The sequence below is a fragment of the Colletotrichum aenigma genome, assembly GCF_013390185.1.
Source record: "Colletotrichum aenigma strain Cg56 chromosome Unknown KSG_Cg56_contig03, whole genome shotgun sequence".
In the NCBI taxonomy this organism is placed as follows: Eukaryota; Fungi; Ascomycota; class Sordariomycetes; order Glomerellales; family Glomerellaceae; genus Colletotrichum; species Colletotrichum aenigma.
Window position 1 is genome coordinate 1,483,962 of NW_023500909.1, and position 23,326 is coordinate 1,507,287.

At 52.5% G+C, this 23,326-nt stretch overlaps 10 protein-coding genes across 10 annotated transcripts; 6 read left to right on the plus strand and 4 right to left on the minus strand.

Annotated features, from left to right (window-relative positions):
- Positions 1–454: 454 nt before the first annotated feature.
- Positions 455–1,278, plus strand: CGCA056_v004379 (uncharacterized protein; the record flags this gene model as incomplete). The annotated part of the gene is made up of 2 exons (XM_037319634.1): positions 455–790; positions 1,114–1,278. The coding sequence occupies 2 exons, from the start codon at positions 455–457 to the stop codon at positions 1,276–1,278; spliced, it is 501 nt and encodes a 166-aa protein (XP_037181972.1).
- A 68-nt stretch (positions 1,279–1,346) lies between these two features.
- Positions 1,347–2,858, plus strand: sorD-4 (FAD-linked oxidoreductase sorD; the record flags this gene model as incomplete). Its single annotated transcript, XM_037319635.1, has 1 exon — positions 1,347–2,858. One exon carries the CDS (start codon positions 1,347–1,349, stop codon positions 2,856–2,858), a length of 1,512 nt encoding a protein of 503 aa, XP_037180582.1.
- Positions 2,859–3,003: 145 nt separating this feature from the next.
- CGCA056_v004381 (Uncharacterized protein) lies at positions 3,004–3,843 on the minus strand (the record flags this gene model as incomplete). Its single annotated transcript, XM_037319636.1, has 1 exon — positions 3,004–3,843. One exon carries the CDS (start codon positions 3,841–3,843, stop codon positions 3,004–3,006), a length of 840 nt encoding a protein of 279 aa, XP_037180583.1.
- A 2,122-nt stretch (positions 3,844–5,965) lies between these two features.
- On the minus strand, positions 5,966–6,488 carry CGCA056_v004382 (uncharacterized protein; the record flags this gene model as incomplete). Its single annotated transcript, XM_037319637.1, has 2 exons — positions 5,966–6,354; positions 6,431–6,488. 2 exons carry the CDS (start codon positions 6,486–6,488, stop codon positions 5,966–5,968), a joined length of 447 nt encoding a protein of 148 aa, XP_037180584.1.
- A 905-nt stretch (positions 6,489–7,393) lies between these two features.
- On the plus strand, positions 7,394–8,187 carry ustYa-3 (Oxidase ustYa; the record flags this gene model as incomplete). Its single annotated transcript, XM_037319638.1, has 2 exons — positions 7,394–7,509; positions 7,584–8,187. 2 exons carry the CDS (start codon positions 7,394–7,396, stop codon positions 8,185–8,187), a joined length of 720 nt encoding a protein of 239 aa, XP_037180585.1.
- A 4,155-nt stretch (positions 8,188–12,342) lies between these two features.
- CGCA056_v004384 (uncharacterized protein) lies at positions 12,343–13,020 on the plus strand (the record flags this gene model as incomplete). The annotated part of the gene is made up of 1 exon (XM_037319639.1): positions 12,343–13,020. The coding sequence occupies one exon, from the start codon at positions 12,343–12,345 to the stop codon at positions 13,018–13,020; it is 678 nt and encodes a 225-aa protein (XP_037180578.1).
- A 1,012-nt stretch (positions 13,021–14,032) lies between these two features.
- CGCA056_v004385 (uncharacterized protein) lies at positions 14,033–15,370 on the minus strand (the record flags this gene model as incomplete). The annotated part of the gene is made up of 1 exon (XM_037319640.1): positions 14,033–15,370. One exon carries the CDS (start codon positions 15,368–15,370, stop codon positions 14,033–14,035), a length of 1,338 nt encoding a protein of 445 aa, XP_037180579.1.
- Positions 15,371–16,592: 1,222 nt separating this feature from the next.
- On the minus strand, positions 16,593–17,528 carry SR4 (Spherulin-4; the record flags this gene model as incomplete). The annotated part of the gene is made up of 1 exon (XM_037319641.1): positions 16,593–17,528. The coding sequence occupies one exon, from the start codon at positions 17,526–17,528 to the stop codon at positions 16,593–16,595; it is 936 nt and encodes a 311-aa protein (XP_037180580.1).
- A 2,193-nt stretch (positions 17,529–19,721) lies between these two features.
- Positions 19,722–21,126, plus strand: sdnN-1 (FAD-dependent monooxygenase sdnN; the record flags this gene model as incomplete). The annotated part of the gene is made up of 2 exons (XM_037319642.1): positions 19,722–20,017; positions 20,079–21,126. The coding sequence occupies 2 exons, from the start codon at positions 19,722–19,724 to the stop codon at positions 21,124–21,126; spliced, it is 1,344 nt and encodes a 447-aa protein (XP_037180581.1).
- Positions 21,127–22,511: 1,385 nt separating this feature from the next.
- On the plus strand, positions 22,512–23,123 carry RBE1 (Repressed by EFG1 protein 1; the record flags this gene model as incomplete). Its single annotated transcript, XM_037319643.1, has 1 exon — positions 22,512–23,123. One exon carries the CDS (start codon positions 22,512–22,514, stop codon positions 23,121–23,123), a length of 612 nt encoding a protein of 203 aa, XP_037180576.1.
- Positions 23,124–23,326: the final 203 nt, after the last annotated feature.

Consider the following 23,326-nt stretch of genomic DNA (forward strand, 5'->3'; position numbering starts at 1 on the left):
ACAACATTGAGTGAGGTGGTTAATAGAGCGCCAATATAGCTTTCAAACCAAATACATACTAAGCAGGGCGCTGGAAAACTGGAACGGGCAGAAAAGGAAATGGAAGATGCGGGATGAACTCAACGGCCCGCAACCAAAAATTAGACTTTGGTTCGTGTTAAGCGTGGGGCTGCACGTTAACAAAGGTAAAAAAGAAAAAGAAAACAACATGCAGCTGCCACCAGCCGGCCTGAATCAATGCAGATCGTTATCGTAACTATCGTGGAACATGAAGATCTTTGGAATGAAAATCCAAAAGACAAAAGATGAGGTCGAGCCCGGGTTCGAACCGGGGTTGCCGGAAGTTTTGATACGATCAAAATCCGGAGTGATAACCACTACACTACACAACCGAATATCGCTGCTGAACAGGCGGAGTCCTTGTTCTGTGATTGGCCGGAGAACAGAGCAGCTCATGAAGCCTTGCGACCGACGTAAAGCCGGTGGGATCGGCGCGCCTCTTGTCAGCGGCGGAAACCTCGCCGAAAATCTGCTCAAGGAAAATCACTCTCCACAACTCCCTCAGTTCATGTTGAGGCTCTTGGGGCCCGCGACCGCGAACACTGCAACCTCATCTCGCAGAGTTGTCTTGGCACTCACCTTGACGGGGCACTGGAATATTCTCCAGACACGCTGCGCCCTGAAACCAAGCAGCCGGGACGCGCCTGAAATGCGCCCTTCGTCATCTGTTTGGTGCGAATTCTCCCCATCCAGAACCTGCAATGCCATCCGCAATATCTCTCAGGAGATGGTAGGTCTTGGCAGCCCGTTGCTCCAGAGTGGCAGTGCGCCGACTTTCAATGGTCCTGCAGAGGCCTCTAGGGCGCTCTACGGCGCGTTCTGAACACAGAAATCCCCAGAAATCTCGGGGGAACAATGACTCGAGCGCCTGTGGGCGGACTTTTGACTTGCCCGCCCGCTTGGTACATCCCTGGCGGGGGCCAAACTCTATCTCAATAGAGTGAGGAAACAATCTAAGAAACTTTCTGCATCTTGATTGAAGTTGGGACGATGGGGGAATTGCTACGGTCAAGCTGCCCCTTTCCATTACAACCTTACTGATGGTTCATCCAGAGTCCGGCAGTCCCGGTTGACGAGACCGACCGGCGAATACCTCCGTATGGTGCGAGTAACCCGGTGGGAGTGATGATTGTGGACGATGCCAAGAAATCACCATGGGAATTAGGGGGGCTATATCAGATGCGTATAAAGAGTAGCATGACGCTCTGGCATCACTGACTGCTCGGTGAAGCTTTCCAAGCACGGAATTCCAACTCCAGTCTCTCTTTCGTTTGACCTCCGACATCATGGTCCGTCTGTCCAGCTTCGTCGCCTTCGCCGCGACATCCCTCGCCCCGTTCACCCAGGCCCAAGACCTGGAGATGTGTCTTGAGACGGCGGGTCTCATCACCTCGTTCCCCGAGACCAACGCCTCGTTCCCTAACGACATCCGCTCATGGCAGCGCCGCATTACCCCCACCCCGGCCGGTGTCGCCTGGCCGCGCACTACACCTGAGGTAGCCGCCGCCCTTGCCTGTGCCCGGGAGGCCAAGGTGCTTGTCGCCGCTCGTGATGGCGGCCACTGCTACGGCTCTTACAGCTTGCCTACTGCCGGCCTCACTCTCAACATGACCCATTTCCAGAACGTCAGCTATGACGATGCCACTGGCCTGCTTACCTACGGCGGCGGCGGCTTGGTGAGCCCGGTCGTCAGCTGGCTCTGGAAGGAGCACGGCGCCCGTTTCCCCCACGTCCGCGCCAACATGGTCGGACTTGCCGGCTCCTCCATCGGAGGTGGCTTCGGCTCCCTCTCCCGCATGCTCGGAACTCCCATGGACTACCTCGAGGGTGCCACGTACATGCTGTACAACGGCACCATTGCCGAGTGCTCTCGCACCAAGAACCCCGACCTCTTCTGGGCTCTCCAGGGCGCCGGCAGCTCCTACGGCATCATCCTTGACCTCACCACCAAGACCTGGAAGCCTACCTTCGAGAAGGCCATCGACTACACCATCACTCTCAACGACACCTCGCTCACCGCTGGCGTCGACGCCCTCCTCGCCATCCAGGACCACGTCATCACCGGCGCTTGGCCCGACGAGCTGACCCTCCGCTGGTCCCTCACCGCGCCGCCCTTCACCGGCTCCGGCTTCTACTGGGGCAACCCCGACGACTTCGACGCGCTGATGGCGCCCCTCATGGCCAAGCTCCCCGCCGGCACCAACCTCACCCGCAACATCAACGAGTTCTGGGCCACCGAGAACGTCGCCACCCCCTCCATCGACACCCCCGTCGACACCTACCCTCCCCGCAGCTTCTACCTCCAGGCCCTCGTCCTCCGCGCCGACCAGCCCTTCACTAAGGAGTCCGCAAGCGCGCTCTACGAGCACACCACCCTCGCCTTCAACCGCACCGACCTGACCAAGTTCGGCTTCATCGACCTCTGGGGCGGCAAGCCTGCGCGCGCCCTCAAGGACGAGGACACCTCCTTCGCCCACGCCAACAGCCTCTGGCTCATCCGCTGGGAGGGCCGTCTCGCCACCGGGCTGACCGACTTCCCCGCCGACGGCCTGACGTACCTGCAGAACGGCCTTGAGCCCTTCCGCCAGCAGTTGACCACCGAGGGAGTGCCCCTGCGCGGTTTTGTCAACTACCGCGACACCGCCTTGTCTGTCGACCAGTGGAGCGAGCGTCTGTATGGCAAGAACTACGCCAAGCTGCAGCAGCTGAAGACCGTCTATGACCCTGAGGGCATGTTCACTGCTCATCCTCAGAGCATTCCTCTTCCTGGCCAGGAGCCCCCTGCCGCGATCAACTGAGCCGGCGTGCTGAAAGCTCAGAAATTGATGTATATACTTCAGGCTTGAGACTATTATGAGTCCAGCCAAAACATATTAAGAAATTCATTGGAACTTATTAAAAAGCACGGCGTGCCTATGTTACAATCTATTTAAGCACCCAACTTCACGCAGCTAGCTTGCCTCCAGACAGTATTCTTTTCGCCGTATCCTTCATCGCATTCATCGCGACGAGATACAAACTCGGGCCCACGCTGATTCTAGCTACCCCAATTTTCCCAAGCTCATCCGTTGACAATGAATCAGGTTGATCACCCAGCTTCACCGCAACCCGTCCCGATAGGTTCCGCACAAGGACTTCAACCTCCGACGTCCGCAATCCCCGGCCCATGCCTCCCCAGTAGAAGACCGTCGTCGCTCCCGCTTCGAGGTACTTCCTGCCTCTCTCTACAGCCTCCTTCAATGCACTCTCATCGGCATTGGAGTAGTACGGTTCCAGCCGGAAGATGTCGCATCTCGCATTGATCACAAAATCAGGACACCCAGTCTCCTTTGCCGCCGCAAAAGCCCTGTTGAGGCGCTTGACCTGAGTCTCGGCATCGTATAACGACCCCTCAATGCCCTGTCCAAAACCAGCCGATGGGATGCTATCTTCGATGTTCGCGCCCACGGCTCCGAGCTCAATGACCCTCTTCACAACGGCTTCTATGTTTTCGCCGTAGCCGTCTTGGATGTCGACCGTGAGCGGAAGCCCTGCAGCCTTGACGGCGGGGGCGATTTGTGCGATAGCGGCTAGGTTTTGCTCTAGCGTGAGGTCCTCGTCTTTGATTCCCAGAATCGCCGCAATGGCCCACGAGGCCGTCGCGATCGCTTTCACGGGCTTCGAGTCGCTGGTGTTGAGGGAGAGAATGGCATTGAGGGAGGTGAGGTCCCACACATTGGAGAGAACGAGTGGCTTTGAGGGGGCATGTATCTCCTGGAACTCTTTTGCTAGATGGTTGCTCATAGTGTTTGGCGGAGCTTTGGCTGCAGCGTGGATGTCTATGAGTGTAAGGGATGGATGAAAACCACAACTTCGTGTAATGATTGAAGGTTGGATCATTGCGAACCGATGAGTTCGCGATGACTCTTCGCGGGGAGCCCCTCACAACACGCTAGTGACAAACGAAGGGCGCGCTTCACTTTCCCGACGCAAGCCGCTGCGAAACCGGCGCACTTACACGGAATCACTCGACGACGGAATCAAATCAAGCATCGGAGACGTTTTCAGGGAGGCTACCTTTTTTTGTACTTCATTCATCGTACGGATCGCCCTTCCCATGCTGGTGCTCTGTTCCCATCTTGTCGTACGGGTCCCCCGACTTGTGCCCACCGCCTACGTGATGCCCGCTCTCCTGATGCTTGTGCGGCTTGGCAACATGCAACTCATCAGAATGCAGCGCAACACCAGCCTCAGCCGCAATACTATCCAACGGATCCCTCATCAACATCATCGTCATACAGTGGTTGATATGCATCAACGTGTCATAACGCTTCTCAATCACCAGTATCCCATCTTCCCCACACGAAGCCCCATCCACCCCCCGCTCACACCGCGCCGCCTCCCACATCTTGCGCCAGTAGAAGACACAATGCACGAGGTGCCATTCGTGAGTGGTAAAGAATCGCGCATGCTGGCCTCGTCTCGCCGCCTCGGGTAGCTGACTGACTTCCTCGAGCGTCATGGGATGTGTCTGGTTCTGGTCGTGCCAGTATCCCCAGGTGTTTCCCGTCGTGTCGGGCTCATTCGGACCCAGAGACTCGAATTCTGCAGTGAGTTTGGAGGAACGGCAATGTGGTGGAAGCCATGCTGCGGCGAGGGAATCGTAGACACAGCCGTTGGAGCGTGCTTCTTTGATGGTCTCGCCGCAGTTGCATGATAGAGAGTGTTGTTTTTGGGTTGAGGGTAGGTGAGATATTAGGAGAGAGAAGAGCCCATAACCAGCCAGAATAATGACGATGGCGCGCATTGCGATGATCCACAGTCTTTCTGAAATTGAATGCGTCTGTCGAGGCTCTGGGTGTTCTCCCTCGGAGATTGGCTTCGATTCTTCATCCGCGGATAGTTGGACGTACGCCACATCCCTTGCTCTTGTCCACGGCTGAACGATCCCTCGAAACCTGCAAACAAGAGTGATTAGAAGGTGCACCCATCAAATCATTGTTATTATCGACTTACAATTTCGACATTGTGGTCAGTCGCTCAACTTCCACTGACCCAGGCTTCTTTAGTGGATGAAAGCGAACGCAGCGAAGAACGCATTTCTTTCAATCTGCGAAATGAACGAAAGCTGTATTCGGTATCGGGAATACCAACAAGGCCATACGAGATCATTGTCTTCAATCTCTTCCGAGTGGTCCCGTTCAGTTCGTTTCCCTCCGTTAAGATAAGCATCTGCAGACCTCGCCTAACGCCAGGATTCCGCCAAGACGCCGGTTCGGGTTGAAGGATTCGGCAAACTTGCCAACTCCTCAAATCTGACAACCTCTTGTCCAGAGCGAAAGGCGGACCCCCGCGCCCTAAACCAAAGGAAGAAGCTCGCATCGCAAGATCTACCAGCCTTCGGCCCGCCTCGCGGGTCGGATCTAGCACGCAATGCTGCCGATGAGTGCCGCGGGCTGATATGACGCGGCATGGTTGCACGCGCACTTTTGTCGTTGATCCATCTGCATGCAGAGAAACGTTGCTGCCTGTCTTAGGCAAGAAGATACTTGATAATAGTTTGATATGATAATGCTTGCCGTGCTTAGGATCACTAGCCCATGAAGGTTCCTGGACGATGGAATGGGAATTCTTGCCAATTTTGGCGTCCTCTTTATTTCATCCGGACGGCAATTTTGGAGGCATAGAACTGGAAAAGGAGCTTTTATTGTACATATTATTTGATATTATAAGTACTAGAGTCTAACGGAAATCGGCACTTCTTTTGTCAGAATTCAATTGCGAAAGCTTCATTTTGATTCATGGATCTGAAACGAGTGATAGTTGATATGAATGAGCGTGTTGGAGAACCACAGACCAGACCTTCCATCCCAGACCTTCTCTCAAACACCAACCTGTGTTCCATACGCGACTTGCATAGAATGACTTATGCCTTAGCATGGGCGTCCCTCTTCGGGTAAAAGGGAATAGCCTCAGCTTCGGCATCAGCAGCGCGCTTCGGGTAAAACGGAATGGCCTCCGCCTCAGCGTCGGCGCCCCTCTTAGGATAGAAGGGTATGGCCTCAGCTTCTGCGTTCGCGCCTCTCTTGGGGTAAAAAGGGATGGCCTCTGCCTCGGCATCGGTATCTCTTTTAGGGTAGAAAGGGATAGCTTCAGCCTCAGCATCCGCTCCTCTCTTGGGATAGAACGGAATTGCCTCTGCTTCGGCATCAGCCCCGCGCTTGGGGTAAAAGGGGATCGCCTCAGCTTCGGCATCAGCGCCCCTCTTGGGGTAGAAGGGAATGGCTTCGGCCTCGGCGTCAGCTCCTCTCACATCTTCAAACATCATATCAGTCAGTCTTCCTCCAGTCCAAGATGTACATGTTATTATTGAGCGAGAGCAGCATCATACCAAGAGGAGCAGCAGTAGCAAAGCCAATAACGGCCAGGATAAGATACTGAGCGCGCATTTTGAAAGCTTTCGGATTCTTTCCAAAGTGAATTTTAATGTGATTGATGATCAAGAGGAAGGTTTGAGCTGTTATGATCGCAAATTGAGATGGGAAACGAAAAGTTGACACCCCGACATCGAGGGCGGAGACATTGTCTACTACATAAGAGATTTGACGCCGACACTTACATCGCCATCTTCCTAACGGTCTCAATGGCGGTATGCGGCGCTATCTTACCGCCACCAATCGCTATCGCGTATCTAAACGCCACGAAGGATTCCTGCAGAATTGCGACTCGACGGGCATCATCACCACTTGCACCCCGAAATTAATACCAGTCGGGCGTTCGGTTCCGCAAGACTCCGCATGCAGACCAGAAGTAGAAGGTTGCAACGGAAAACATGCAGCTTCATGGAGCTTGACGGCGTGAACGACGCCCACTGGATTTGCCCGTTGTGCCGAGCTTCCAGAACGGGAGCGCAGGATTAAGTGGTGGGGCAGCAGGATCCGGATTATCGCGGCTAAGCATCATCTAGGATGAATGCATCAACGTCGGGGCCTTGCTTGTTGCGTATATCGTAGAGAAGTAGAGGAAAACTCTTCTTTGCAACTTCATTTGTATTCATGACAGTATGTGCTTCTTTCGGGTAGGAAGCTACGCCCCGTAACTCTTTCTTGTGCCTACGCTCATGTCTCATCCAACTCCTCTCTTCATATATGCCACTTTATATTTAACACATTTTATCAATGATGGAACATCACGTGAGGCCGTCGACAGATTCTCGAGGGATGGTAGACGAAGAGTCCTCTTTGAGTAGCCATGACGACTCGGGCGACCTGGAAAAGGCTCTGCTTTCAGTGGAACAGTCTTCAAAGAGAGACGTCAGCCAAAGCGGAGCTCATCTCCTGTTACGGCCGTCGACATGGCTGACAGTCTTCAATATTGGGGTATTTGTCGCGTCATGCATCGTTTGGTCAGGTGCATTATCAAAGCAAACCCTCAAGGATCAGGACTTCTGGAAAGCAACATCATTCTATTGTAAGCTGATGATCATGAGCCTTCAACTCGAGATGTTATTTTGTTGATGAAGAAAAAGCTCCCATTCTGGAAAGATTCGAAATTCCCAAAATTACACGAGTCACCAACGGCACACTGTACGACACAAGTCCGCCGTCTATCCTTCGCCAACGTATCGGAAAGGAAGCGGACGATGAATGGCACCGCATCGGTGATCACGTATGGCCACTGGTAATTGGGGCGGAAGACGTCCGCCGGCTAGGAAAAGACCCAGCCGTCGCGGTAAAGATCCCAGACGATCTCGGCTACGGCTCGGACGCCTACATTGCTCAGACAGAGGTCTTTCATCACCTGCACTGTGTCGACATGCTGAGGAGGGAGGTCTCCTACGAGCATTACTACGAGGAAAAGGAAGGGCCGAAGCCAGGAGGAGCACAGCATCAAGCACACATCGGCCACTGCTTCGACATACTTGCCCAGGCAATCAAGTGCACGGGTAGTGTTGACATGATCACGTTCAACTGGGTAGAGAACTGGGACCAGCCGTTCCCGGATTTCATGAACCACAAAGTCTGCCGAAACTTTGATGTGTTGTTGGACTGGGTGAACGATAACTCAATGGACCCGGAAGTATTCCAGAAAATGAAGACCCCTTCTCCGGGATGGCCGGTGCTGCCAGAGCCAGGTACAGCCCGATGAATGAGGACAAATAGAATGTGATAGGAGCTCATAGCTTCCGTAGCCACGTAGAGACTGTAGCAGTTGTACAGAAGAACGTGGTGGTGACATCATGCGTCAATCAAGCCCATTTGTGTCCTTGTGCAATGTGATATGGATTTCCCAGACCAGACTCTCCATGCGAACAACACATGGTCTCAAGTGTGGAGTCACACAGTTCCTTGCATCCGTGCCGTGGGCCGATGGGGCAAACAAATCAAGCATCTAGACTCGAACTCCAGCCCTACGCACAAAACGTGGTCTGATATTCGGGGCGACGAGTGCTATCTATGTGTAAGATGTTACGGCAGCAGTGGTGTACTAAACTTCCCCAGATAAGTCTATAGCGGCTGCCAGCGATGCTGCTTTTCAATGAGTACAGCCGACAACTTTGGGAAGCAAAATTTCGCCACCCTCAAAGCCTGAAGATGCGGCCATATCCATGGATGTAAGTGCTACCAAGTTCCCGGCTTTCCAGATCATGTGGGCTTGTCGAAAGGCTGTTATAGGCGACTTGCAGACTATGTGGGACGCATTGTAACTTGAGATCGGGCATCCCGTCAGTCGCACACAACGCGAAGCAAACACAGAAGTCGAGTCTCAACACGTTCGCGACTATAAGACATTGATAGTTGGCTTCAACATGTTCAGGAAAGAGGCAGATCATCCGCTAAGACCTGAAGACATTTGAGGCCACTGAAACATACGAAAATACCTTCAGTCTTCGCATTGGAAAACTGGAGTAGTTTCCCTCCGTGGATCGTGAGGTATGCAAGCGTTGTCACGAGCTCTGTGTCAATCTAGTAGTTAATCATTCCCAGTCCAACGAAATCAAAGTAATTACTGTCGTCAGCTATGAAGGCCTCTTTGTTTATATCAGTTGCGTCACTCGCGCATACAGCATTGGCTGTTTACTGCGAAGCATCAGCGTACCTCGGCACAGGTCAAGTCGGCAGATGCACCGGTCAACATTTAAGTAGGGCAAACCAGACACACCCTGGAACGAGCCGCTGTTTTCCAGCAACGAATGGAGCTTGCGGGATCGTCGCAGATCAGGAGGGTGGTTGCAATTGCACGATCAACTTCTTCTCTGGCGGCGACTGCAATAGGACTTCAGTTGGGCAGTTGTCTTGTCACAACATTGGTGCTGTGAAACAGATCAACTTTGACCACTTCAACATTCGCTGTTAGACGTGTTTTCAGTCTTTGGAGAGGTCTATAAAGAGCCCAGAGCAGGGGTTTAGGACCGACAAGTTTGGTATCTACTTGGTTATGGACGGTCCTTCAAAAAATATGTATTTGACGAGTCAATTTATTTTTGAGTCGCACTCGGACTGTTGAAAGAAGCCCCAGGGGCCTGCCACTGTATGATCATACTCGCGCGGGAACTTTATAGCTTCTAGCTCAGTGAACAATTCTTAGCTGTGGTTATTAAACGTATATGGATCTCGCAGTGCGTTGTATTGCCCATCGAGACTCTCCTCTTCTTCAGTATCGTAGCCGGTCAAACTGGCCCTGGCTTTCGCTTGCAGTTCTTCGATCCCCTGGGTCTGGCGGTGCTATGGAGTGGATCCAGTGTCTTGAGGGTGGTCTTGTGACGGAGCGCAAAGCATTTGATCAATACACTAAAAAGAAATGAGCTGAAAAAAAGTTCCATTGGGACAACGGGGTGGTTTGAATGCACCCCAGCATCCCTGAAAGGCTTGCGTCATTGAAGCCACCGCTGTGGGGGTCGTTAGCTCTTAAGGTTCAAAAGTGCTCACTCGCCCAGTGGTCTTGTTTCCCTACTTCGGTGCTTCTACTTCAACCAGCACCCCAATAAATATCAGGAGAAACAACTTACGCCTAGAGTTGTAAAAATTGCAGCTGTATTATTTTGTTGACCGCCAAAAACAACTTGGCCAGCAAATCCCATATCACAATATGCCTCCTCCACCGGACCCAGATAATGCCGAAGTGGCGTTGGACGGCGGGCACAGCTCCGCAGAAGAGCATTACAAGGAGATCACCAGGCAGCACGCCGACCGCACGTGCGAGCTGCGCGACGAGGAAAAACCGGTCGAGCCGGCCCGCGAGCGTGAGAGGACGATCCTCGAACAGGAATACGAGAAGGCCCGCCGGAGGAAGCTATCTCAGATCGAAACGGCTATCAGTGACATTCACAGCCAGTCCCCGGGTCAGCCTCGGGAGACTCTAACCGTCAAGAGCCTCAGAGATAACAGCTACGACCTCATCTCCGTCATCGCGCTTCCGAACGAGCATCTTTCCATGATCATGTTCGGCAGTTCTCTCAGTCTAGAAAGAGGTAGCCCTTAGAAACGGACGCACATCCCAACACTGGATGCCTGGTTGGTGCTGGGCAACATGGTCATGTCTGGTACGCCAGACAGGACTTTCCCTGGTCCCGATGAGGCGGGCAAGATGACAGTTCCAATGAATAAATACCACGACTTGGAGGTCACGTTCCACAGCGTGGACTAACTACATCGAGGTCAAGGTTCCGGCCGGTGCTGTCCGCCGGTATCGAGAATGTTTACCTGAAAGCGAAGGAGGCTTGTATCGCGATACCGGGCAGTATCAAAAAGGCGACCCCGCCGATGGGAAATCTGGTCCGCGTGAATATCTGACCTTTTATGGAGTCAGGCGTACTCCGGAACGAGATAGGGAGAACCGAACCGAAAGACAACGGCTGCAAGAATACCGCCGGCCGCCGACGCCGCCGTCTCCCCGAGAGACTTGGTTCGAGCGAAACCATCCTATGGGCGAATTCTACGACAGCAGGTACAGCGAGGAGTGATGATAATTTGGGAGTTGCAATTTTCTAAGCTTTCAAGACGGAAAGAACAGGGCCTTACTATGTTGGCTGCGGTCTTATTAGCACCTTAAGAGAATCATACGAAACATGGAGACAGTCTTCCTCATCTCAAGTTGGTATTCTCAACACAGAAGTGTCGTTGAAACATCAAGCGACGTTCAAGATTAGTCAATTGTGTGCTGCTGTGCTTCGTGCTGTGCGATACCGTCCGGGAGTGCGCTGCATTAAAGTTCCGTCTTGGTAATTCTCGACAAACCAACCACTTATTATATGACAATGGGTCTGGTCGAAATTTCTTTACCTCGCGTGGCGGCGAGCTCATCGAGGTTGTCAGCCCGGTAGACATCCTGATCTCCGCCACTCTCCACAACCGAGTCAGAATGGGCGCCACACAACCACTTATTTAAGAAGTTCATCGGATGAAGAAATATTTCCAAGAGTTATCCAATAGTTGTGGTTCATCGTAGGCGTCTGCTGAATACCTATTCTGCTACCAAAAGACCATCATAAGGGCAAAACACCAAAAGAAACCGACGAAGACAAGATTCGAACTTGCGCGGCCGAAGCCAATTGATATCGGGGGTAATTCGAGTCAATCCCATTCACCACTCTGGCACTTCGCCGTGGAAACTGTAGCCCTTATCGCAAAATATCAATCCCGCATCGTTGTGAGCCGCATGTAGCCGAAGGGTTCTGCCTTGGCCCACCCAAGACGCGATGGCCATACAACAACGTGACAATCCCTCAGAACGACGCACACACGTAGGTAATCATGAGCTGAATGAACCTGCTTTAAATTCAGTACGCAGGCCCTTCGCTTTGCTTCTGCGTAAATTCAGATGGCATGCATCTCTGTTGGGTTGTCTCTTGTTTTGGTGTTTTCTTCTGCGTGTTACATACAAACCCCGCATCAGAGACTTTAGTGCATTTTGAGGGCACATTCCAGGGCAATGGCCTTCTAATCGCGGGGTATGTGCGTGCTTGTTTCCTTCCCTATTGACTGCCTGGTTGACTCACGCGATGCAACCGTAATCGGATTGTTTGACCGCTCCAGCTCAGCATGAGGCTGCCCGGCACTGAACTTTCCAAAATGGCTGCAGTACCCGCTGCCCAAACCAAAAGCAGCAGCTCCTTGCGCCGAGGGTGAATTCATACGTGGACAAAGAAGCGCATTGTCCACATCATCACAACATCAAACTCTCGTTCAAGTTCACCATCTTGTAACTCAATCATCCGTGTCTTCATCAAGATCCAGGCCGGGACGAGAGCCTATCGTTGTCATATCCACCGCCGTTGTCAGCCGCCAGTCACTACCGCCCAAAATGCCGCTGAAAATGCGCCCCGCAACAACCGCGGACGGGCCGGCCCTAACCGCCGTCTATCTGTCCGCTTTCAGCGACAACCCCGTCGCCGCAACGTGCTTTCCAGCAAGCTCGCAAGAGTGTCGCGACTTTCTCCTCAAAGCCTTCGCTGATGAAGCGACAGACCCGCGCTGTAGCGTGTTCGTCGTCACGGACCCCGACCACGTGGAGGACCCGGAGCTGGTCATTGCCTGGGCGAAATGGGTGCATCCAGCCAAGGACGGCGAAGTGAATGTGGAGCCACCACCGCCACAAGACATTTGGCCCAAGCAGGGCAACCCGGACTTTGCAAACGAGTTCTTCGGTGGTATTGGAAGGAAGCATGCGGCCATCCTTGGCGATGTGAGACACTGGTATCTCGAACTCATTGTTTGTCGCAAAGAACACCAAGGGAAGGGCGCGGCAACGCCATTGCTGCGATGGGGATGTGAGAAGGCTGATGAGGGGGGCTCGATAGCTTTTCTGGAGTCTATGTCCAAGGCAAAGGCGGTCTATGAGAAGTACGGGTTTGAGCCGGTGGACTACATGGAGTTCAGGACGCCCAGCGGAATCGTTGTCACCCAGGACTTTATGTTGAGGAAAGGAAGGGCGGTGGAAGATTATGAACAGGTCATCGCGAACATAAGAAGCCTCAAGTAGACACTGCATTACTCATAGCTTTGTAATCCAGGCCGTTTCCACACACGCGCTTGTAATCCGCATATCCTGAGCTAAAGCGATTGTCTTATATTTCCTATGTGTTCGCTTTCGTCGTTACCGTCGCCGTCGTTCATCCTTGTTATCATTATCACTACCCCTTTCGTTTTCTCTACTACTATCGTCCTTATAGAAATACTAGGTACATGTCCATTGCGCTTACAGAGGACAATATCTGGCTAGCAAACCTCTATCCCCATCATTAAGCTTATTGGATAGATTCTAACTGTACTCTCAAGCTTTTGTAATGGACAAGTAATACACCTCTTATTTGAATATCTATTTAATATGCCTAGCCCAAGTCTCATGCGTAACGCCTCTCCTTTTCCTGCCAACTCAAAGGCATGGCCTCTCCAACTGTTCCGAATGTGACATAGCCAGTTTCTTCCGTAGGCCTGATATCGCCAACACAAACACGGAGGCTTTTCGTCCTTTTAACCTGACTGATTCCGTCTTCCAGTGAGTTCCGTTGGGCCACATTCACGTGTGGACTGTCCCTTAGAAAGAACGTAGCACGATCTAGGACGTCAGGACCCCGCCTTAGACAGCCAAAAACGCTAGCGGCTACACCTGAAGCTAGCATAACAGCTGAGGCAATGAACAGTGTTGAAATCCAAAGCCCATTAACCCGCATTACTAACCGATCTGGCGTTCTTGTACCCGACACGTTTTGAACGATGGTGTTCTCAACTCCTAGAAGCATCCTGTGCGTCTGAAAGTTGAAGTTCCCTGGTATATTTAGAGACGCCACCGAAGAAAGCCAGAATGTGTTGAGAAGCTGAGAAAGTCTTTGAGAGAACACCACATCCCCGACTTCGTAGATGTCCGTTCCATTCCAATTACCGATACCTGGAGCAGAAAAGGGGGCATTCGGATGGGTGAAGTAGGTCTCTAATGGTGAAGGGAATGGCTTGTACATTCCCATGCCCTGGGCCTCCCATGGTGTTTGGGTAACTCATACGAGGGTTTCCATGAATGCGTTAAGAACTCCCGCCGGCACGAGTTTCTGGGACCCTTCTGCTGCAATGCCATCCAATACCGTTCTCACTGTCATGTTCTCCGGCTTCTCAGTTCGTCTAATGCGACGAGAGCCACAAACAGGTCCTTGGCAAGTCACGTCAACTTCGGCATGCGTCGTTGTGATAACACACGTAGCATTGGTGGTTATTTCGTTCGGTAAGTAGTAAGCTTCGAGTATGAGATCCGTGGGTGTTTTGCTGAATATGTTGCGAACTCCGGCGGGCCTGATGATGAGAATCCTGCCAGTGTTGTACAGCCCAGTTTTGTTCATGTATTTGGACCAGTTTCCGAGGTTCATTGCTTGTCCGCGGCGTACTGAGCAGTCTGCGTTCATATAGGAAGTATTCATGGTGAAAGAATAGTTCTGCCCCCGAGAGAAGCCACCCTGTGTTGCAACAGGAATGCCCATAATCGCAGACCAAATCATATCAGACCCATTAAGGCCGATATTATACCAGCCCTCGGGATCGGCTGTCGTTGTCGGTGGATAGTGTTCAAGCATCGGAATCTTGACGTTCCCGAACGCATCTCGAAGCCCTACTTTGACTTCCTCGGAACTAGATAGAGCTGAGATGAAGGTCCCTTGAATCGAGGGCATCAGACTAGATCCGGCTGAGCTCACAGGACTCGAATGTGGAAAGACGGACATGAACTCGAGATATTCAAATGGATACGGCTCCGATACTTGTGAAGAGATCATCTCCATTATACGCAGAGCGGCCTGGCCGCCTAGAGGCGACATGGCCCAGAGAGCGACAAGGAACGGTACCAGGATGTTTGCACGCCGTAAAGTAAAAGGTGTCGTTACTGCACTGAAGACGGTGCGGCAGCTAAGCAGGTACTCGAGACTCAGAACCGTGACGCCTCGCTCCATCTTCCAGCCGGCTGCAGCTTTCAGCAAATTCGCAGCAACAGCGGCAAAGGCGATAGGAAAGATGGTCGGGCTATACGTCGCGGCCATGCGTAAGGCTGGAACCGGGTCCTCATCAATCGGCTTGCCATTATTCTGGAGAGCCATCATTCCGTAAACGATGAAACATATCGAAGGTATGATGAGGAGGGCATCAAGGAGAAATTGCTGGATCGCGCCGGGAGAGTTCCTTCTCCTGACGCCGTGGGAATCCTCTAGAGCGGCGATTTCGGTGTTCTTGTCGGAGCTGTTTTCGCTCATGAGGCTTTCGCCGGCGTCGTTCTCATTGTTTTGCGACGCGACTCGTTGTCTGTCGAGACTTGGCCCCCTGGGGAAACTAGAATCGTCTGAGATGTTGGACATGATGCGTCACTTTGAGAGGATAATGCATAGAACCAAATCTGTAACGTAACAAGCGCTAGCATTAACGGATAAAGCTACGATGGGTGAAAACGTAAGAAGTTTAGGTGAAATGGTGTTATGGTTTGAGATTGATGGCGCGGTGGAAAAGAGGGGTACTCTCTGGTAGTAATGCGTTATGTACCGCAATCAGAAACATGCTGTGCCTTATGCTGTGCCTCATTCGGACTGAATGTCTGACAGGGGAAGTGCATTTCTACCTTGCATTCTTATGTTGGTTATGCTTGGCAGCTGAGTCTTCTGCGGGGCCCAGAATTCGCCTCGGGGCGCAATGTATCTTCACACATACATTACGCTGAGAAACCGGATAGGTACCTAAGATAACTACTGGTAAGGTAAGTGCCATTATGACCATAGACTTCGGTAGTAGATGTATTCCTGGCAACGCGTACTGGCACCGAATTCAGCTCTACGCAATTACCACTTTAGTGCAGCACCTGACACGACAGCTTCAAATTGAGTTTTCCCGTCTGGGCGGATATTTTTCGCTAGCCGGGCGGGCAGTGAGCATAGACGACGATAGACATAGAGTGAGGCGTAGAAACGGTGATTACAGGAATAATTAGGAGAATATGAACGATGGTGATATTAAAACTGTTGAAACAAAACGGACAGTTGAATCTTATTCAGGTACCAAATTATTCGCCCTGTTGTTTAGAAGTATCCGCCCTGGGAGCAAAACTCTTCTGATTTTCTATTCCGTGGGAGTGACAATACTACCTGTGATACGCATGGCTTCCAGGACACCCATGCTTACCGCGTAAATTGCCATAATAAAGCCAAGTCCAAGGATACAGCCTCAGCTCCTGCAAGCCACTGTGATAGATACTCATGGCAGGCTCCCAGCAGGCTTTGGCGGGTGTTTGACGAAATAGACCCTTAAACAGGCCAGTTGGCCCTCCAACTCCTTTGAATCGTTACAATGCTACCCATCCATGGATTTATATTCACATACCGACGGTCCGGAGAAGACAAAAGAATGGTTAGATCCCTCAGCGTGATGTAATATGGTGTATACTTAATGCTCTCACACTACTGAAACATTTATATTCAAAATAGGACGCCCAGCAGGCAATAGGTCTGGTTGCGCTGTTATCGACGGACCTTTATATCAAGTCCAACTACTGCTGGTGAGGCAACAGACGATCCAAACAGTCGTGCGTATTTATATCGGCTGACCAGAGGGAAGACCTTGCGCCAAGGCCAACAAGTTGGACACAGTCCCCACACTAGCTGGCTCCCGAGTGAAGCTCTCATTGTAGCCCCATTGCGTGATGTACAAACTGTGCACACCCTGCGCAACAATGGCGTTGATGTCGGTCTGCAAAGTGGACAGCGTAGCAGGCTGGTACGGCTCCCAGTCATCATAGAAGTCATGAACGACTATAGCAGACTTGGCCTTCTGTGCTGCTCCAGACGGCAGAGCACTCAATGATGCAGGCGTGAAGGGGGTATAAGTGCCACTTGGGCATCGGTCTTGCGGCGCATTCGGATCGCTGGTGTAGCAAGTCTCGATCGACAAGATGGCATCGGCGACGTCATAGAGCGAGTAGCTGGCGGTATTGACCGGAACACCAGGGTTCAAGACGACGATACCAGTTTCAGCCTTCGCGTAGTTTGACACTTGTGTGTAGTAGTCGAGTTGCGCCGGGTCGGTGTTGACTTCATCAAAGAAGATGCCATCGATGTGAATGTCATACGAGACGCCATCCCAACCATCTGCCGTCGTCCAAGCAGCGTAGGTGTCGACACCTTGCTTGACAATCGAGATATCACGAGGGTTGACCTGTACGGTTCCAAGGGTCGAGATGTAGCCCAAGGTCACGGTGTTGGGGCGCTGGTTGATTTGGCCGATCCACTTGGCCCAGTCGATCTTGATACCGGCTTCGCTGGCGAAAGGCGGGCCGCTAAGTGGATTGATGATGACATTGAAAGTCAGATCCGGATGGGCGTCGATGGCTGCGATGGCGGCTGTCCAGTCGACGGTGCCGTCGTATGGCTTCACGAGGTCGTTGATGGGGTAGACATATAGAGGTAGGAGGATATCGACGGCAGCTCTTGCGGAGGCCACGAGGGCGGCCAATGACAGGAGAGACCTCATTGCTTAAGACTTGATTGAGATAATGAAAGTGTCAATGGCATTGCCCAATCACTAAAACTATTCACAGTCCGAGAGATTCGGACTTTTATAGTCTGAGGTGACTAGGCAACAGCTTTCTGCAATGGTCAGCTTCACGCTTCATTACTTGGCTAGAGCGGGCTAGAACAGCTCCCTGTAAGTGTGGACTGATGATTTGACACACCCTCGGCTGGGTGTCTGAGACTCCCGCTTGGCCTAGCGAAAGTTGCACGCCTCGTGATGTGAAGTCTCAACTGCTTGATGTCATTTGATCTACTCACTATGTAGCCCCAATCAATTGTTTGAAGTAATTCCATCATTACACGAAACTTTTGAGAGCGCAACACACAGACTTCAGGTTGCTGAGACTTGTCAGGGGTGATGAATAGGCGAGGTTGAGACTAGTATCTCGTAACCAAAGGACTTCCTTCATGAGTCCATACAATAATTACCTTTCGGGTTTGCCCCACACACTGAAGATGATGTGCTAAAAAAGAAGGCGAGAACACAAGACCGGGCCGATGGATGCGAGTTGGGCTAGCTGATGTGAGATTCGAGCCAATATTGGCCAGATCTGGAAGCTGCCGAGAACTTGGTGGCAAATCGGCACTAGACGTCAAGTAAGCCAAAGATGATGAGGAGAGCTCTTTCACCTCAAAAGAATTAGATTGAACATGTTCGTCTGTTATGTTGTCCCGTCTGATGATCAAGGAATCGAACCGGTCGCACATACTCCTAAAATGGGTGTATGACCCAAACAGTTCATATAAGCCAGATCTGATGTTGGGTGAAAGACATGGCGTGCAGCGCTCTGATGCCTGGTCCATCCTGCCTGGTTGTATTACAGCGGGGTTCACTGTGGATAGAAAGTAAGTCGCCAGAGTACTATGATGGCAATGGGCATGCGACTTGATGAGTGCAATAATCACGACAGCGTGTATGTGAAAACATCTAGCGGGTTAGAAGATACCATGCAGCTATCAACCAAGATGCAAAGCCGGATACGGACACAAAAGCCCAGCCCGTGCCGACACCGCACTCTCTCGGGAAAAATCGCTACCAAAGGTGGTCATGTGGCATCATGACAGACCCGCATGACAACATCTTGGTGAGAGTCGAAATGACCCGCCCAAGATACTCTTAACAATATCTCAGCTCTTTTGAATTATACAACCACAATATGTGGCGCAAAACAGGACGGGTCGCGGGAGTAAGATCTTCACAAGCGGGTCGGCGCCTGTGGCTGCCGTCCCGACACGTCAAGATCGGGGTCTCGGGGCCCGTAGTGTCCGCGTTATGCAAATGTGACCCGCTTTCCCGAGGCGCCGTCATGGAGAAAGTCTCCGATGACATGCCGAAGGATTCTGCTGGGAGGGAACGCCTCTGTAGGTTCAATTACGTCAAAAGCAACTTTCAAGATGAGCAGGTCTGAACCAGGGCACCGTTGCTACAGATCAGTAAATCGACCGAACACGAGTCCCACCCAGATCAAACTGGGCCCTGAACATCGCTGATAACCCATCTTGCCCACATTCACTGAGTTCAATAGTGGGTTTTCTCCGAGAGCAGTGGCATCTGTCGCATTTGGTGCTGGATGCTCGTTGCAATCGCTAAAATGCTGCATCGATCTGCTTGAAAACAGTTGTTCTGACCCCCGTTTGACAGCCCTGGGAGACGGACTTCACCCACCTTCAATCCCGGGTACTGACATACATGGATTCCCGGGCTTTGATCTCGTAGCAGCCGGACCAGCAATGACGATCCAAACCCGGGTTCATTCTTATGTAGCAGAAAGGCATTTCACCGTTCTTCGTCGGACAGAGTCGGGGGCAAAAAAAAAAAAATTGAACGCACTGCCTTGAGTCTCCAAGGTTCTTCGTGTAATAGCCGCAATATTCCTCCGAGCGGGAGGCCGTCAGTGCGAAGACGACCCCCGTGAGACGGATTCCTTTCAAGGCCCGTCGAGTTCCCAGCCAAGATGGAGTCGTAACGCTAGCACGAAACTCTGGACAAAGTAATTTGGTGCCGAGCTTCAGTGGAGATGGCAGATCACAGCGCAGCTTTATAAAACCCTCCGCCGGCGACAATGCCATTCATCACAGTCGCCTCCAGTTCATGTTCCTTCAGCATTCAACAACTAATCAACATCCATCTTATTTCAGCAATAACCACAACATGGCCAGCGAGCCTTTCAAAGCGATCATCATCGGCGGAGGCCCTAGTGGCATCACCGCCGCACACGCCTTCTACCATGCCGGCATCGATTTCGTCGTCCTCGAGAGGCGGACAAACATCGTAGAAGATCTTGGCGCAAGTCTCGTCCTCGGTCCTACGAGCATGCGCGTCTTCCACCAGCTCGGCATTCTAGACAAGCTCATGGAAATCGGCATGCTCCTGGACGACAACAAAGGCTTCACTACCGACGGTTTCAATTTCAAGCAGTCCTCCGCCTTTGACCTTCTGAAGGAGCAGTACGTCGTCCAAATTTAACCGTCTCATCGACGCCAGCAAGCCTACTGACACCCGCCACAGCCACGGCACAACGCCCCTCGCGTTCCACAGGGCGCATCTCATCCAGGCCCTCTACGACACCCTTCCCGAGGACGCCAAAACACGCTACCACACCGGCAAGAAGCTCGCCAAAATCACCACCACCGACACCGGCGTCATCGTCAATTGCGAAGACGGCTCTTCCTACGCGGGCTCCGTGGTCATCGGCGCCGACGGCGTGCACTCCGCCACCCGCCGCCAAATGCGCCGCCTCGCCCTTGAAGAAGACCCGGCCCGCGAATGGGACCCCGAGAAGCCGTACGAGACCAACTACCGCTGCATGTGGGCGTCGTTCCCGCGTCCCACCGCCGCCGGCCAGAGCTACGAGACGCAGGGCGTAGATCAGTCCGTGATGTACATCACCGGCAAGGAAAGGGGCTGGATCTTCTGCTACGAGAAATTGCCTGAGCCGACGAAGGAGCGCATCTCGTTTACCGAAAAGGAGCTCGAGGAGTATGGCGCCCGGTTTGCGGAATGGCCCATTACCGGCACCCTGAAAGTCAAGGATGTGTTCAAGGAGCGCTACAACGCGGGCGGTGCCGGCCTCGAGGAGGGCATCTGCAAGCACTGGAGCTTTAAAGGCCGGATTGTGCTCGTGGGAGATGCGGCGCATAAGTTTACGCCGAATGCCGGCCTGGGGTTCAACAACGGCGTGCAGGACGTCGTCGCAGTCTGCAACGGCCTGCGCAAACTCATTGCCGAGTCCAACGGAACCCCTGGATTTGACGCATTGGAGAGCTTGTTTGAAGAGTACAAGACCGACAGGATGGAGGGACTGGAGAAGGACCTGGGACAGTCTGCGCGCCTGACGAGACTGCACGCATGGGCTACAACGAAGGACTGGTTCATGGCGAGGTACATCTTGTCCTGGGGCTTCATGCAGAGGATTCTCTTGGCCTACATTGTGTCCCCAGCGATACAAAAGGCTAAGGTTTTCGACTTTATCGCGGCGTCGGAGCCGTTCGAGCCGGGCTCGTTCAAGTGGCTGCATCCGCTGCTGAACACCGTTTCCAAGAACCGGGCGCTCTGATCTACTTCTCTTTTGTTGTTCAAATGAGCATTTGCAGCGGGTAGCGACGGATAGACATGATTTGCATTATTAGATGTACCATCACTCTTCTCTAATTTGACCAAACATATTTTTCGTTCGATTGTTGTTTTGGCACCAAAGCTGGACGCTCTAGATTAGACGAGATTTGACGTTGGAAGAGAGTCCGATCTGCTGGTGAGTAGGAAATTTGAGTGCTGACATGACCCATCACTACAGCAGGAGCCCCAGGGTGTTTAGCAGGTGGCCCTCCCCGATCGTCGATGACTCAGTGAAGTAGAGATCACTTACACAACCTACGAATGTTAAAACCGACTTTGCTTCAGGAGCTGGTCAGAAAGATTAAGCCATTGATCCCTCAATCTTAGATACTATGCGGTTGTTTCTGTTAGGGAAGCTGTTGTAGTATATTCGTCGGCCTCGGCCTACATCATCGGGCAACAGCTAACGGACGCACCTAAACGTCTTCATCAATACCTACCTTACCTTGCGCATGTAAGTCAGCCCTCATAGGCATGTCAAGTTCAACCTCATTCTGAACATGCGTGCTCGCCAAACAGTCCCATTTTGAGGCCTCACATTCCTAGCCCCAGGCAAAGCCTTTTGTACACAGAAACCCCATTCCTCTTCCCTTCTAACTTTGATTCTCACAGTTTGCCCCCTGTGGGCGCACCTTTTTGACTCCCGTATGCGTATGCGAGGGCCAGGATGGCTCACAGAGAAACCTTCATTATGGCCACACACAGAAACCCCATTTCACGGTCCCAACTAGCAACATTTTCAACAACAACTCTATCCACCTTCCATCTCGGATCATACCGATTGCGGCATGCATGCAGTTCTTACCGTAGCCCTCGTGGGCGCAAGGATAAGTACCAAATTATCCTACCCAAGGGCCTGGGGAAATGGTTCGTCCAAAATGTGACAACGATCAGCGCCCCGGAGGCTGTGCAGGGCAACAACGGTCAGCCACCAGCATGTCCCAAGCCCGGACGAACCGCCGATGAACCTGAACGGGCCGCCAAGTCCAGGGCCCATTGGCCGAGCAAGGGGCGTTCGTCAGCATTCAGGCCACCCTCATGGCCTTGGAAGGACCCCAAGAAGCCCGGAATGCGTCATCCTACGTTCTCACGACCCGATTGACTGGATGAGAGAAGCCAAGGGTGCAAAACCTGGTTGGAACGCTGCATCGTCGATTCGCAGAGGATTTTGCAGATGCTGATCAAGAGCTTTAATATCTAGATAATCGCAATGCTGAATCTTTGGATCCCTCTGCAGCTCTCTCACGTACACCCGCGCGAAATCCAGTTGTTGCTGCACCACCACTAGTGAAGAATAACACGATATTGGCATCTCAAGGCTTCACCATGCATCTCACAATAGTCACCCCGGCCCTGCTCTTCTTCCATCTCTCATCCGCCCAGACCGTCGTGGTAACAACCGTTGCCCCGGCCCGGCCGACCGCGATCCCGGAGTGGAACTCAGACGACACCTTCACCTCCGCCGTGCTCAACAGCACCAACCACTACCGCGAGCAGCACAACGCCTCGGACGTGTCGTGGAATGAGACGCTCGCCGACTTCGCGGTCGACTACCTGCGCGGCATGGACGACTGCGACTTTGAGCACTCGGGCGGGCCGTACGGCGAGAACCTGGCGATGGGGTACGCCAACGTGACGCAGAGCGTCGAGGCGTGGGGCGAGGAGCGCGACGACTACGACTTTGACGACGCCGAGTTCAGCGAGGAGACGGGCCACTTTACGCAGCTCGTGTGGAAGGATACGACGGACGTCGGGTGTGCGAGGAAGCGGTGCGAGGATGATGCGTGGTATTTGGTGTGCGAGTACTGGCCGAGGGGGAACGTCGTCGGGCAGTTTGCAGAGGAGGTGCAGGAAGAGGAGAGCCTTGGGAGAAGGAATTCGCCGGCGATGTTGGCGCTGTTCGTGGCTTGTGCTTTTACTATGTGGATGACGGCATAGAAATCATTCGTTTGAATGAATGATTATGTGGTGTGGGTTGAGGGGGGAGGAAGAACGGTGGCGAGATAAATGAGGCCATCGACATCACGGAGCTAAGCCATTTTGGGCAACTGCATCATTCTCCAACCATCTTTTGCTAGGTCGACCTGTACCTACTATCGCTTTTATATACCCACTGTGTTCTGAAATTCATCAAGAATTAA